This window comes from Rhinolophus sinicus, linkage group LG05 (assembly GCF_036562045.2).
Source record: "Rhinolophus sinicus isolate RSC01 linkage group LG05, ASM3656204v1, whole genome shotgun sequence".
NCBI lineage: Eukaryota > Metazoa > Chordata > Mammalia > Chiroptera > Rhinolophidae > Rhinolophus > Rhinolophus sinicus.
In genome coordinates this window covers 166,021,020-166,036,486 of record NC_133755.1, presented here as the reverse complement: position 1 = coordinate 166,036,486, position 15,467 = coordinate 166,021,020, and the positions used below count along the sequence as shown (strand labels likewise).

The 15,467-nt window shown below is 38.6% G+C and overlaps 1 protein-coding gene across 2 annotated transcripts; it reads left to right on the top strand.

Moving 5' to 3' along the window:
* The first annotated feature begins 1,179 nt into the window (after positions 1 to 1,179).
* On the top strand, positions 1,180 to 1,644 carry LOC109454105 (ubiquitin-conjugating enzyme E2 L3). Of its 2 annotated transcripts, XM_019744444.2 has the most exons (2): positions 1,180 to 1,206; positions 1,303 to 1,644. In XM_019744444.2, exons 1-2 carry the CDS (start codon positions 1,180 to 1,182, stop codon positions 1,642 to 1,644), a joined length of 369 nt encoding a protein of 122 aa, XP_019600003.2. The 2 variants fall into 2 exon arrangements, with proteins under 2 accessions (XP_019600003.2, XP_019600002.2); XM_019744443.2 differs by having other exon boundaries at positions 1,180 to 1,644.
* The last annotated feature ends 13,823 nt before the right edge of the window (positions 1,645 to 15,467 follow it).

Below are 15,467 nucleotides of genomic sequence, written 5' to 3'. Positions count from 1 at the left end.
GTAATCAATTTGTCAGTGATGAGCAGTTTCAGACCATTTGGGGAGCACCATAGATTATCTGAGTGAAGAGTGCAACCAGATTTTTCTCATTCTTCCCCTTACAAATCAGGGGCTAAGGGTTGGTGTTTTGTAATGGCCTCAGCATCCAGAGATTTATCCTTTCCGGGGTTAGATAGGATCATAAACTTTGTTAAGGCTGCTTGTTAGGTATAAACATCTGCTAGAGCATTCCGTCCAGCTTCCGTATTATGTCTTTTTGCATAGGCCTCAACCTTTACAACAGCGTCCTCTCTAGGAAGGAGGAGGCCATCCAAAAGTTCCTTAACTTGTCTTTCTGTTTTTCACCCCAATAAGTCTAGTACTCATCTGGCACCATACATGGTTATTACAACAGTATTGACTATATTCCCTATGCTGTACTCTACATCCCTGTGACTATTTTTTAACTGGCAATTTGTACTTCTTAATCCCTTTCACCTTGTTTGTTTATTTTTTTTTCATATTTGATGTGGGCTCTAGCAGAAGTGAGAGTCTCCTTTGTTTCCAAACCATCGCAAAGCCATGTTCTACTCCAAAAACATACCTGCTATCTGTACATATGTTTAGTCTCTGGTCTTTGGTTAATTGAGAAGGATTAACTGAAGTAAGTTCTGACATCCGGTCTGCTGTATGTATGGTACAGACCTGTATCTATCTATGCTAGAGGACTATATGCTAAATGAGAACTTAAATTAGTGTTAACACATCCTATTTGATAATCTTCAGTTTCAGCTTTGAGGTAGGACCCATCAACAAATAATTAGGTGAGAGATCTCAATGTGAGTCTCCAATAAATCTGAACAGGGTATAGAGGTAAGTACCCTGAAGTAAGACAATCATGAAGTTTCCCTTCTTTTGGTAGGAAAAGGAGAGAGGTGGGATTCAGGGTGTGGCAATGGAGAATAATAATGTGAGACGGGGAGTGGCAAAGAATTTCATAAGAGGTTAATTGGCAGGCTGCAACGTGTTGTGTGTTCTCAACCAGCAGTAATGTCTGTACTGCATGAGGAACTGTAAGGTTAAGCAGGGAACTCAGATCTAGTTCAACAGAAATGCTGACAAGGTTTGTAGCAGTAACTACCATGTCAAGAGGGAAATTACAGGCAATGATGATGGGAAAGCAGCAGCTCCAGATTCAAGATGGCAGCCAGCAGGAGGCTGATGAAGAAGCTTGAAGAAATCCGCAAATGTGGAATGAAAAGCTTCCGTAACATCCAGGTTGATGAAGCTAATTTATTGACTTGGCAAGGGCTTATTGTTCCTGATAACCCTCCATATGATACGGGGGCCTTCAGAATTGAAATCAACTTTCCAGCAGAGTACCCGTTCAACCCACCGAAGATCACACTTAAAACAAAGATCTATCACCCCAGCATTGATGAAAAGAGGCAGGTCTGTCTGCCAGTAGTTAGTGCTGAAAAGTGGAAGCCAGCAACTAAAACTGACCAAGTAATCCAGTCCCTCATAGCACTGGTGAATGACCCCTATCCCGAGCATTCCCTTTGGGCTGACCTAGCTGAAAAATACTCTAAGGACCGTAAAAATTTCTGCAAGAATGCTGAAGAGTTTACAAAGAAATATGGGGAAAAGCGACCTGTGGACTAAAATCTGCCACGATTGATTCCAGCGAGCGTTAGCAGAGACCCAGAGCAGTGCAGACATCCCGCAAAGCAGGACTCTGGAAAATTGATACGTGCCACTGCCTGGTGTCTGCTTGTGGCAGTTACTAACTTTCTAAGTTTTCTTAATCAAAAGTGGTTTAGGTAACCTATAAAAGGATTACGAACTTAAAAAAAAGAGTGAAATTACAGTAAGCAGCGGGGTTTTTGTGGTTCCCATGTAGTTGAATTAAAACTCCAAAAGATTGTCCTGCTTCTTCATGCACAAATAGAAAAGCTTTTTGTAGTTAATGATGCCTAAGGAAGGCTGTTGAAGAGCCCTCTTCAGGTTACTGAAGGCTTGCTAATGTTTGGGCTCCCTGAAGAAAGTGTCTCTAACTAGGAACTTGGTCATTTCCTAAAGAGGTGTTGCAATTTCAGAAAAAGTTGACACCCATTGTGTACAATATCCAGTTAAACCTAGAAATTCTCTGAATAGTTATTTTTGAAGAGTCTAAGATAAGTTTAGGTTGTCTTTAGTCTATCAGGAGAGTGTTTTTTCCTTTATTACACAGGTCATACCCTAGATAATGAACTGTATTTTAGCAAAATTATAAATTTTTTTGAAATTGTACGTTCCTTTTCTGCTAAGATTGAGAGAAAGTAAATTGGTTCTTTTTTTTATAGGTTTCTTGTTCTCTGAATTAGTAAGAAATGATCCACAGATTTTATCAGAACTGAAACACAAAGGAAGTTTTATCATCAGGTATTGCTTTGAAGGAAAACCCTGGTGTACAATTGTCCAGGTGTATTGTTCTTCTCCTCAGGTAAAGACAAAAAGGCATTGTCTATTCTGGTTTTAGGGCACATTGAAAAAGGTGGTGCAAAGATCCACTACAGTAAAGCAAGTGGCTTCAGGCGGGATTGGAGACAGGATGGTATTTATATTAGGTACTACCAAGAAGCAAAGGATAACAATTTTATTGATGGCCCTGAGATCTGAACAAATGACATCCTCATTTGTTTGGTTTCTTTATTAAAAGCATAGGAGTGTTACAAAGGCTAGTGTGTAGAATGAGAAGATCTTTGGCTATAAAGCTTTCAACTGTAGGATTGATCCCTTCCTTTGCTTCTGGCTTCAGGATATATTGGGGAAGTTTAGATACAGTTTGGAAATATGTACCTGAACTTTAATCGGTTCTGCTCCAATTATTTTTCCTACATCAGTTGAAATTTTAGCTCACAGTGTCAGATATGATGTAAAGATCTTTATCTGGGTAATGCACCAAATATAATTGAGAAGGCAGAGATATATCCAGAAAAGACACAACTTGATTATAAATAGAAGCAGCCTCTGAAACCTCAAGAAATAGTCCCTCTGGTGTGCATTTAATATTATAATCTCATTTATAAAGTAAGTCTCTTCCTATTTGTTTAAAGGGTAGTATCACAGAATAGGAAGTAATGTTTTTCACTCAAGGGCCCATGGGTTACAGTTAGGAGCTGGGAGATAGAAAAATATCTGTGGTTATTTGGAATACCTATTATCTGAGTGGTATGTTTACTCTGAGGAAGAGGTTGAGCAAACACAGCAGAGTTTAATGTTGAAAAAGAAGTGTCTATATGTACCAGTAATTGATAAGATTGACCATCTATATTTACGTTTAATTGCATCTCTTTGGTATTTACATGATTAAATTATGATAATTGAATTTTTTCATTATAAAAGTTTTTAATTGTGGTAAAAAATACATAATATAAAAATTGCCATCTTAACCATTTTTAACTGTACAGTCAATGGTGTTAACTCTAGTCACATGCTTGTGTAACAGATCTTCAATCAATTTTTGTTAGAAATATTTTGAGTCTGGCTTTTAGGAGACTTTACCCTACCTGGAGGGCCTTTTGCTGACTCTCAAGTTTATCGTAGAAAAAGGATTCTGCAGTTCCCTTTCTGAGTCAGTCCAATTAGCTTTTGTCATCCAAGACATCTGAGATTCCAACTATCATGGGTACAACTTAATTTAGATCAGAAAACTCTGGGTCTTATGCACCTCCCAGAATTCTAAATTCTTCTATGAATATTTGCTTGTCTTGTCTGGGTTTAGGGAAATCCTCAGTTATAACTCTCAATTTGGCTTGGTTCCAATGTTGAAATTCTGTAATTTCCTACATATTTGACTTTTGGGCAAGACGGATCTTTAGAGGAAACTGGTATTTTGGATTCATAAGAGAGTTGATGGGATAAGGTAAGTGATCTGGACAAGAGGAAGGGAAGAGAGAAGTAAACAGAGGTACAGAAGCAGAGGTCAAAAGGGCAAAAGAGAAGAGGAAGTGTTGGATACAGGGAGGCAACTGGAGGGCAAGAATGGGAGAATTTACTTGGAAATGAGTCCAGTTGTTCATTGCATGAATTTGTCAAATTGTTCATCAGCTTTAGCCAAAGAATATCTTAGTGAAGAACTTTTGATGAAGATTTTGTTTAGGAGCTTCTGATATCAATCAAAAAATTCTGCCCATTGGTCGTGAGAAATAGCATTTCTTTTCTTTGTAAGGCATCTCTCACATGAACAATTTCTGTTAGAGTCAAGTGTTCCCCAGAGGGGCCATTGTAGGCCAAATCATCCTCTGTGAAGTTATGCCATTAAAGAGATTGGCACAAGAATTAAGAGAACACCTTTAAAAAACAGAAAGTTTTCCAAGATTGAGAGGATTTAGGCTTCCAACTCCACGAGAGCGAGCAATGGTTGCTCGAAAGTGATGGTTGTGCACCTCATATCTCCAAACTTAGACCTAACAGTCTACACCGTCCAGCAGGCAGAAAACTCAAAACTCTCAAAGCCACACCTTCAGATCAAAAATTAATGATGGAAGGAGAACCTTATCCAGTTTTATTGTTGACACACAGAACATTTTCCAAATGGGCATTGGCCCAGTGAGTGCCAGGAACTCACTGTTCTGTAAAGCTGGCTTTAGAACAAATTTATAGGGGCTGTGCCTGTGTTCTATTCCGTGATTCTCCTTCTTATCACAAACAACATTTTTAGATACACATCACAAAACGGAAGCACAAAGGAGAGACAAAAGGGATAAAAAAGAATGGCTTGATTCCACAATGATGCCAAACAAGTGAGAACCAGTATCAAAACCTGGGTACCAAACCGAGAATGAATAGCAAAGAAACTCAATGTAAGAAGAGCCAAGGTCAGAGCTGGTGCTGGCTTACTACGTTGGCAGAGACTCATCAAGCGTCAAGCAGCAAAGCACAGGGGCCTCCATGAGTATCACACCTGGTCAAAGGCTGGTGCCCAGTGATGGGCAGGGCAGAGTGGATCTCAGTGGATCCCCGTGGAAATAAACAAAAACCACCCAAATGAGAACAAGCCAGGCAACTTATTCAGAGCTTGTTATCTAGCAAGGGAGTCACAACTATCACATGTGCTTATAAGAGACTCAAAAGCAGGCAAGGGAGTGGGAAACTTTATAGTGCAAAAAATAAAAGGATTCAAGTGGGCTGTGATTGGAAGTTTGTTAACAGGCAGAAGCAGAGGTGGGCTAACTAGAAGCGGGATCTTATGAGATTGGTTTAGAGAGCATGCTTGTCTTTCTCTGGTTGGTCCTGAGTTGGAAGCAGGGACAAGAAATAGGGAAGCTGGCACTCAGAGACCAAGCCTTGACTATTCTTGGCTGATTGCTGCAGAGGCTGTGGTTGGACCAGACTGGTTGCTTCAGAGAGTGTGGGTCAGAATTCTATTGTCACATATGAGCTATCCTTTGCCTGTTTGTACAATAAGTCCTCACTTAACATTGTTTTTAAGTTCTGTGACTTTAAGCAAAATGACATATAACAAAACCAAGTTTATCATAATAAACTAATTGATATAAACAAGAGTTAAGTTTCTCTGGCAGCTCGTCAACCTTATAATGAAACAACACTGAACGAAACGTTATTCAAGGACCTGCTGTATATTCAGTCTTTCGGGGAAAATCCTATGTCTTATTTCAATTTTTCTCACCGGGTTCTAGCCCCTGTCCTGGTAAAGTGCGTAGAAGCTCAGTAAATATTTGAGAAGAAGAAAGGGAGGTTTGGAGGGAAATAAAAGGCCCAAAGAGCAGTGAACCCTGATTAGGTATGGTAAGCTAAGGGAATTGTCATGTAAGAAGAAATGCAGGGAAGTCCCTCCACAAGGTTGTAGGAAGCTTGCCTTCAGGTCACATTGCTTAGCTATGGTTCACATGGAAACAGCAGTAGAAAACTTATGGACGTGGTATACAGCAGTCCAAAAAAAGGTCACTTAATCATAGTGAAGCTACCTGGCAGCCACATGAAAATGAAAAGAGTCACAATTACTGGCCAAAAATATTACCCTCCCAGGCAAAAAGCTTGGCTTTTGCCAAGTTGTTCTCAAAATTATCAGTACCAATTTACATTCCCACAAATCTTGCCCATTGCCACATGTATTTAGTCACACTGTATATTATCAATATTTAAAATGTTCACCAATCTGATGGGTAAAAAAAAAAAATGACTGTTTCATTATCATAAAATTATTTTTAACCTGTCTTATAAACCTACTCGATTCAAAGCTTCTCAAAAGCAGGGTCTGGTCATAGTATCTTTGTATTCTCTGCAGCTCAAATTTGGGGCATGATAAGTACTCAATAAATAGCTATTGAATTCACTTGGCATCTATGTTTGAATTGTTTATCTAATTTTCTCCTCAGGCTTATAAGTTTCCTAGGGCTACTGTAACAAATTCCCAGAAACTGCATGGCTTAAAACAACAGAAACTTATTTTCTCATACTTCTGGAGGTTGCAAGTCTGCTTGAGTGTCTTTTCAATCACTTTCCCCTGAAGAATGACCACCTGTTGGAAACTTCTGAAATTTAGTGGCAAAAAGAAATGACTGTTTACTTCCAGGTGAAACTTTATATTGCTCTCGTAGGTCCCTGAGGTACACAGGACATTATAGGACATTAGTCCAATTCCTTTGCTTTGCACATACACATACACACATACGCCATCCACCATGCACACATACGTGCACATGCACAAGAGACAAAGAATTTAATAAGTTTTAATATTACCTGAAGAAAAATAGTTGTGGGCTCTTAAAAAGGAAGTAAATCAGTGCCTGAGGTTTGGGTGAGAGGGGCCACGTTAAGAAGTTAGAAGTTAGCCAGGGGAGGTTAGCAAATTGTATGTTAATTTCAAATTAGCATTTATACAAGTTCCAGGCTTCAAAGGGCAAGGATCTGAGGAAGAGAAAGTAGTCAGAGGAGGAACATTATTCATCCTCATTGAAAAACGACAAGATTGAGGAATTCACACTAGGGAGGCAGGCTCTTGGAATTGCTGTAATCTGTCCCTGTATTTAGCTGAGCTGTGTGGAGCAAAAAGCCATTTCCCATGGGCAAAAACTGAGAAGGCTGAGAGCACTTTAAAACAAGTGGTCAAAGGCATCAAGAGATTTTAGGTTTAACTCAGAGCCGAAGAAAACCAAGGCAGTTCTAATACCTAGCACGGTCAAGAGCTATCTCAAAGTGTTGGAGCTACCGCAATAACTACAAATGTCTAACAAGATATGAGGCGTAGGGGAGGAAAACTAATTTCCCCTTTACCTTTCTGAGTTCTTGCCTGAGTCCCCTGTAATAAAAGAGAGAAAAACAAACAGCAGTTTTTAAAAACATGTATACCTCATGTACACATGGGAGATACCCAGGAAAAAACTAAGTAACAAAGTGAGGGCTTCAAACTTCTGCTTGTATCTTGTTCAAAAAAGAACCATACATTTGTGGAGGTATGACAGGATAAGGGAAAGCAGTTTTTGGCTTCCAAGGGCAGCAAACTGTGGGAAGGTAAGTAATAGCAGATGAAAGCTAGTTAGCGAAGCTTGTTATGTAGATTCCTCTGGTGCCATTTCCAAACTGAAGGTCTAAAGTTGTTTCTGGTAATTATGAGGTTGGTGGAAGTGTAATTTGGTTTAACATGTGAAAAGTAATTGCAAAAACCACAATTACTTTTGCACCAATCTAATAACTTTAGTCCTTCCTGGTAGAGAGGAGAAGAGGGACACATTTATATCCTGCAAAATTTACTTAAGCAAATAAGGGGAGGGCAGGGAGTTTTCCTTGTATCTATCTGCTTCTTCTCAATTGCCTTCAGCTCAAAACAATTCTTATGTTAAAATGGCACATTTTGGGGTGGGGTATTCTGCTACCCTTCAGGAGTGAAGGATTCTTTATGTCTTATACTAAGTTAAATAGTGGCCCCCCAAATTCATGTCTACCCAGGACCATTGAATGTGACCTTATTTGGAAATGGATTCTTTGTAGATATAATCAAGTTTAGATGAGATTGTATTGGATAAGATTGGACCTTAATCCAATGACTGGTATCCTATGAAGAAGAAGGAATTTGACACAGACATAGGAGAGAAGGTCATGTGAAGACAGAGGTAGAGATTGTACTGATGTAAGCCAAGGAATAAGGATTTCCAGCAAGCACCAGCAGCTAGGAAAATCAAAAAGCTTCTCCTTTGGGGCCTCTGAGAGAGTATGGCCCTGCCAACACCTTGATTTCAGACTTGTAGCCTCCACAAACAACTGTGAGAAATAAGTTTCTGTTGTCTTAAGCCATGCAGTTTCTGGGAATTTGTTACAGAAGCCCTAGGAAACTATTATAAGCCTGAGGAGAAAATCAGATAAACAATTCAAACATAGATGCCAAGTAAATTCAATAACTATTTATTGTGCACTTATGCCCCAAATTTGAGCTGCAGAGAATACAAAGATACTGTGACCAGACCCTGCCTTTGAGAAGCTTTGAATCGAGTAGGTTTACAAGACAGGTTAAAAATAAAATAATTTTATGATAATAAAACATATCTTTTTTTTTTTTTACCCATCAGATTGGTAAACATTTTAAATATTGATACTATACAGTGTGGTTAAATACGTATGGCAATGGGCAAGATTTGTGGGAATGTAAATTGGTGCTGATGATTTTGAGAACAACTTGGCAAAAGCTTTGAAAAATTTGAGTCCAGAAGTTATACTACTAAAAGTACTCATAAGAGTGGACAAAGGTATTTTCATTCACTGGCCATGTGCCTGTCATTCTGCTAGGTTACATAAGAAAACAGATATGTAGATATATATACACACACACACACACACACACACACACACACACACACACCGGGGGTGCCAAAAAAATGTATACAAGTGGACACTTTGGTCAACGTTGCTCAAGAAGTAGTTCGCCATAATCAGAAATGTCTGGACCCTGATGGTAACCACTGTGAGCACCTCTTGTAATTGCAGAAGTCAAATGTGACTTGTATTCATCTTTTGTTATCGGTATATATTGAGTATTACAATTTTAATACAATTTTCCTTTCTTAAAATGTGTATACATTTTTTTGCACCACACACACACACAAAACACACACACACACACACACACATATCAGGGGCATTTATATTCTAATAGGGAAGATGAGCAAACAAATGAATGAAAAAATATTTAAATAAACAAAGGGCTGAAAGATAAAAATCAAGCATTATTTGTACTAGTAAAAAAATTAGAGACAACCTGAATGGTACTAGAAGAATAGTTGTTTAAACCATGTACCTCCATATATAAAATATTATGCAAGTGATAACAAAGAATGAGGTGCATTTCCCATTGTGGGTTCAAGTGTATCCCTTCAAAAAGATTTGTTGAAGTACTATCTGTGAACATGAACTTATTTGAAAAATAGAGTCTTGCAGATGTAATTAAGATAGAAGATAAGATAAGGTCATTGTGGAGTAGGGTAGGTCCTGAATTCCATATAACTAATGTCTTTATAAGAGGAGAAGTGATTCAGAGACAGACACACACTCAAAGGAGAACACCACATGAAGACACAGACGCACAGAGGAAACACTTCCATGTGACCATGTGATGATAGAGGCAGAGACTGGAGTTATGCAGCTGTGAACCTAGGAAGGCCAAGGATTGCTGGCAGCCCCCAGAAGCTAGGAGAGAGAGCATGGGTCTGCCAACACCTTGATTTTGGACTTCCAGTCTCCAGAAATGTGAGAGAATAAAAATACAATGAGAAATTAACTGTGTTGTCTTAAGCCACCCAGTTTGTGGTACCTAAGGCGTGGCAGCCCTACCTAACACACTAATACACTCATAGAACTGTAACAGTATCTGGTCACCTTCACACATATCTAAGCGCAGCACCAACACTAGAATCCCACGCAAACAACATTTTTAAGACTTTTTTCCCCACTGGCGTTAAACATTAACATTTCCATTAACATTGAAAACTGTGTTTTAGTAAATATCAAGGCGTGTATATAGAAAATGATTGACTGAATTTTGTTCTATATTAAAAAACTCAGTTTCAGTCCCAGACAAGAAGGGGAGACGAGGGGCCAAGAAAACACACCAGACCTCAGAACTGAAGCCCAGGCTGCACTGTTCATCTGAGGTCGGTTTCCCCAAACGCAGACATAGTGCTGCCCACTGCAAAAATAAGCCCCCCACAAGTCTGTGCAATGCTATTTAAATATTTCAGTTGTTCATGCATCTAACTGATTGACCTACACTTGTCAGTTTCCAGATTTTGGCACTGCCTACAAATTTGGGAGCATCTTTGAAGGAGTCTTCTTCCAGGTTCTTCTTACCCAGCATCCCCAGGAAAATGGATCTGTAAGCAGGGCAGAGAGAGGCGTAAGTCAGAAGCAGCCAACTGCATAATGAGTGTCCGGGAAGCCCCTGCACACACGAGCACGCTCAGATGAGCTGAGTGCCACATACTCAGAATGTTCTTGTATCTGCACACCTCCCACTGACTTTGACACACACACACACACACACACACACACACACACACACACACACACAGTTTCTTTTCCTTTCAATGACCCTGTCAGGTTAGCAATGTAGGTCACACGGTGATACAAGATGATCAAAGTTGTGAGTACTCCATGGGCAGCCTTGTTGTGAAATGACTTGGAAACCATTGCAGAGAAAAAAAATACCTTCAGGATAAAAAGGTGCAGTGCAAATCAACTGGTTTCTTGAGCAGCTCTGTAGAGAACAGTAAACTTTCCAAACTACTTTTCCTCCACATCCCCCAGGATTCCTTTCTCCTGTGTAATTAAGCCAATGTGAAGCAGCAGGAAGGAATGCATTAGCAGGGAAGTAATTACTAATGACAACTCAGTGCAGATACTTGCTGGAATAAACCTCTGGCTTTTTTACCTAAAAAAAAAAAAAAAACTGTCATCATTGAAGGCACTTAAGAAAGCTTCTTTAATGGTAATATAAGTTATTTAACAAACATTGGGTGAATGAAAAAATAATGATCTTCTTCTGCCCAATCCCTTCCCAAATTAGTGGTTTATGCCCTGGGGATGGAAATTGACTTCTCTTTTCCCCATATATGTGTTTGACTTAGAACAATTCCATCTGATCTTAATCCCTGAAATTAAGAAAAACTACTAATTTATAAAGCTGACTATTCTTGGGGTTAGTTCCTCATGTGGCCTTCCACATCCTCCTGTGTAGGTGTCTTCCTAACATGGTGTGAGTTTAGGGTCTGTCAAAGAAAAATTGCACTGAGCCAAGTTGAAGAGGCAAGGAAGAGTTTATGCTAGACTATCACAATAGGGGTCAAGACTATTGCCTTAGGGGAGAGAAGCAGAATGCAACTCCAAATACAAAAGGCAGCCAGGGATTACTAGCCAATGGGCAGAGTGAGGGACTGGATAAAAAATTATTGAGAAATCAGTTTGGTATCCAGGGTAGAGGGAGTTTTGCTAAACTAGCTTGGCAGGATTCTTGCTGAACAGGGCTGGCAGGCCAAGGCCCTATCAAAAAGAAGGCTCCGAGGTACCTGACTAAAGTTCAGGCAAGAGCAAGAGTTCTTTACAGAAGATGCACACAAGTAGCCTTTACACCAACAGAGATGGGTTAGCCCTGAGTCTGAGAAATAGACTAGATCTCACCTGTGGTTTTTTATTGTATTGTATTGTATTGATTTATTGGCCAACTGTACATAATATTGTAGGACACAATTTAGAAATAATCTGAATTGCTTTTAGTAATTGTATTTGTGACTTGTGGAAAGGTACAATTCAAACAACTGATATGCTTATATCAATAAAAACAAAACCATTAAAAATAACTTTCACGGTAAGGTTGCTTTGTTTCTTGTTCCGTGGTTCTGATATATAAAGGTGAAAAGGAAAACAAAGAGTGCTCATGAATCAGGAACAGGCTCTCACCAGGTGCACACACAGCTCTCTACTGGAGGCCTCCCAATTCCTCCTATTAGGAAAGCCTCACACCCATTGTCTGACTTGTTCAAGGTCAAGGGTGGAAGCCAAGATTTGAAGCCAGATCTGTCTGACTCCAAAGATAAGGTTCTTTCCATTACACCATCACTTCAGAAACACCAGGCCTTGGGCCTGGGCCAGCTCAAAATTAAGTTATAAGCTGTCAGAGGTAAAACAAAAACTGTAAGGACAATGTAGTAAGTTTTTCATAAAACAAAATGAATTCAATTTGAAACACTGCTCTTTTTTCTGAGATTATGGCCTACTTCTGTTGTTAAAAATGTTCTTTCTATTATGAAATGATTGTGGTTCTGAAGGTAATTATTTGGTTTGGGTTTTTTTGTGTTTTTTTTGTTTGTTTGTTTTTTTTGTTTTTAGGTTCTTACTGTAAAAAATTTAAAACTTGACCAAGATATAATGGCACCTGAACATTTTTGATATTTTGGTCACTCGTGGACTTCCAGAGCCTGGGAACCAAGACTGCAGAAAGGTAAGTTCCCATGAAACAGAGGAAAAGGCATCTTCATGTTTTATTCAGTTATTTCCCACCTTCAGGTTCACTTCAACTTCTGAAATGTGGAGAGAAGCCACTACGATTTTTAAAAAGTTAGTGTCTCTAGTTGTGATCGAGCGACTAGGGAACCAAAGACAGACACTATGGCACAGCTGGAGGGAGAGAGAATCAAGATAATTCTAAGGAGTAGGAGAAAAACAGCTATTGGAGAGTCTAATGCAGGAGGAGGAGCCAAAGGCTACTGCTCAGACTGAGAAGAAATATGTACATTATTGTTCCTTCAGAAAAGACAAGCAGAATCATTGTCCTTTGTGGAATGCATCTTGTTTCTTACCTCTCCAGGGTTTTACCCGCTGGGGGGATGCTTGCTTTCACCTATGATGGTGCACCTTCCTCAGTAAACAGGCAGCAGAAGTGAAGCCAGATTAGCATTCTTGTATGTACAGAAAGGTTTTATTCTCAGGTTTCTTAGCGGCCATTTTAAAGGTGACCAGACATCTCTGATATAACAACAAGTGTTCTATTTTTCACATTTTCCCACTTACTTACTTGAATAGGAAAAAAAAAAAGAAAAATATCTTGTCTACTATGTACCCAAGAGGAAGCAGTATAATGTCGTGTTTAAGAGACTTACTGTCAAGAAAATTGGGTGTTTAATGGCCCACATTCAGTGTGTAACTCAGAGCAACTCTCTAAACCCTTAGTGCCTCTATTTCCTCACTTGGGAAATGCAAATGATAATATCCCCTGCTGAATAAAATCACTGTGAGAATTAAAAAATACATTTTCAAGACTACATGGACTTCCATGTAGATGCAATAAATGTTAGCTATTATTGTGTGGATTATAGTTACTACAAGTAACTATAAGCATATTCTAATTCAGAATAATAAACATATGCTTCAAGTGACTACACTTGAAGTAAAAACTAAAAATTAGTGTGCCCCTATATCAGCAACTTACTAAGATCCCAACCGGTGCTTCTAGCTGACACTCTGACTCTCCTACTGATTGGCAGCTACACAGAACTAGGAATGCCTCCCAACCCATCCCCATTTCTCATTACTCAGATTCAACCTCTAACACAGTTTCCCAGGGTTTCTGCATTGGAATGGGGAGCAGTGTGCACTGTTGACTGTCTGCCTCATGAGGTCTAAAGATGTTGGTCCTCCCTAGACAGTAAAAAGCATTGTCCAAAGTCAATAACTCTGTCCTTAGGTTGAGTCAGACGCTGAGAGAAGGAACACTGTGACAACATGAGGTCTAGGATAAAGGGATTGTTCCTGAAACTGGTCAGCTACTTCAATCCCTGTCTTCGATTGAGTTGGACCTTTTTGGTTGGACTGTTTTGAGGTCATCCATTTTCCAAAGCCTTTTCAAATTCTGGATAGCTCTTCCACAGTTATTTAAAAGTTCAGTGTTTCTTCTTATTGCTACCAGGTTATTTCATACCCAACTTTTATTTCTTTTAAAGACATCATCAGAGTTCATTTTAAGCTGTTTTCTTATTATTAAATGTTTCTTTCATTGTAAAGTTGATAATCCTATTAGTGTTAAGAGAGCTGTGAAACAAAATTGTGTTACTATAGGAAGTCTATTTCTCAAGTTGGGGGTCAGCAAACTATGGCTAGCTGGCCAAATGAGACAATAGTCTGTTACTATAAATATATTTTTATTGGAACTCAATCATACCCATCCTTTTACATATTCCCTATAGTTGCTTTGTCTCTACCAGGGCATAGTTAAATCTTGTGACAGAAATTATATGGCTTACAAAACTGAAAATATTAACTATTTCACCCTTTACAAAAAAAATTGTTATTTCTCTGCCTTATGCAGTCAGACCACTATGAGAAACGTTGGTCATCTCTGAAAAAAAGTCAACTACCATCATGATAGTTAAGTATTCACTATTATTCAACATTTTCCACCAAGATATCAACATGTCTTAAGGAGATTTGACACTTGAAAACATTTTTCTACTTTGATGGTTCAAATAAGACCAAAATTACTATCTTGCAATGGGAATCACCTAGGCTCTTCTCCAGTAAACATCATCTCTCAGAAACTGCCTCTAGTTAGAGGGGAACCCTAAAAAACCACATCGGGGGTAATTTTGGTGGGAAAATAAAATGTGACATTCGTAAGTCTAGACTGAATTTTATAAGTGAGATAAAACTCCGTATTTGAAAATCTTTGGAATAGAAAGAACAGTCTAGTTAGAAGTAAATAAAGTTATTGTCCCTTTTCTCCTCATAAGAAGCCGATAATACATCACAGTGGCATCAGCAGCAGTATTTCTGAGCCAAATCTGAAACCAAGGTAATAAGTAATTGGTTTTAATTGGCATCAATTAAAAAAAAAAAAAGACATACTCTTGAAGGTTTGCTCCATTTGCTGAATAAGAGACAAAGTTTGGGAAAATGAGAAGGTGAGAGAAGGCCAGAGAAGCTACTTCTGGTTCCTCAAGCAAATACCTTTTCTTAAACTTTAAAGTAAATATTGTAAGATTGACTTCAGTTAAAGAATCAGAGAGCATCATATTCTATTAAAAACAAAGCTTTCTGATGTTTGTTTTTTATTTGTTTCATACTCTCTAACTACAGTTTTTCCTTTCTGTGTGTGGGTTGTGTAGAGCTGGGTCATATACATTTTAAATGGTATATAGCTTTCACTGACTTTCCTTAATTCAATCATTGATAAAATTTGCCACCCAGTTAAAATTGTCACATCCCTTTTGTGGAAAGCATTTTTGAAAATCATTTTAAGAGACACAGAATATTCACAGCCTTTGACCCAGTTATCCCACTCCTGGGAATTTATCTTAAGAAATAATTCAGACGAAGAAAAATAACTTTTATTAACTAAAGAATTATTTATATTGGAAAAAAAAAAACTCGATACATCCAAAAATAAGAGAATAATTAAATGAGTTATGATACATCGCTAAGATTGCTATACAGTCATTAAAATA

Excerpts from the sequence above, each read along its gene's own strand:
- LOC109454105 (XM_019744443.2), top strand. The coding sequence starts at position 1,180 with ATGGCAGCCAGCAGGAGGCTGATGAAGAAGCTTGAAGAAATCCGCAAA.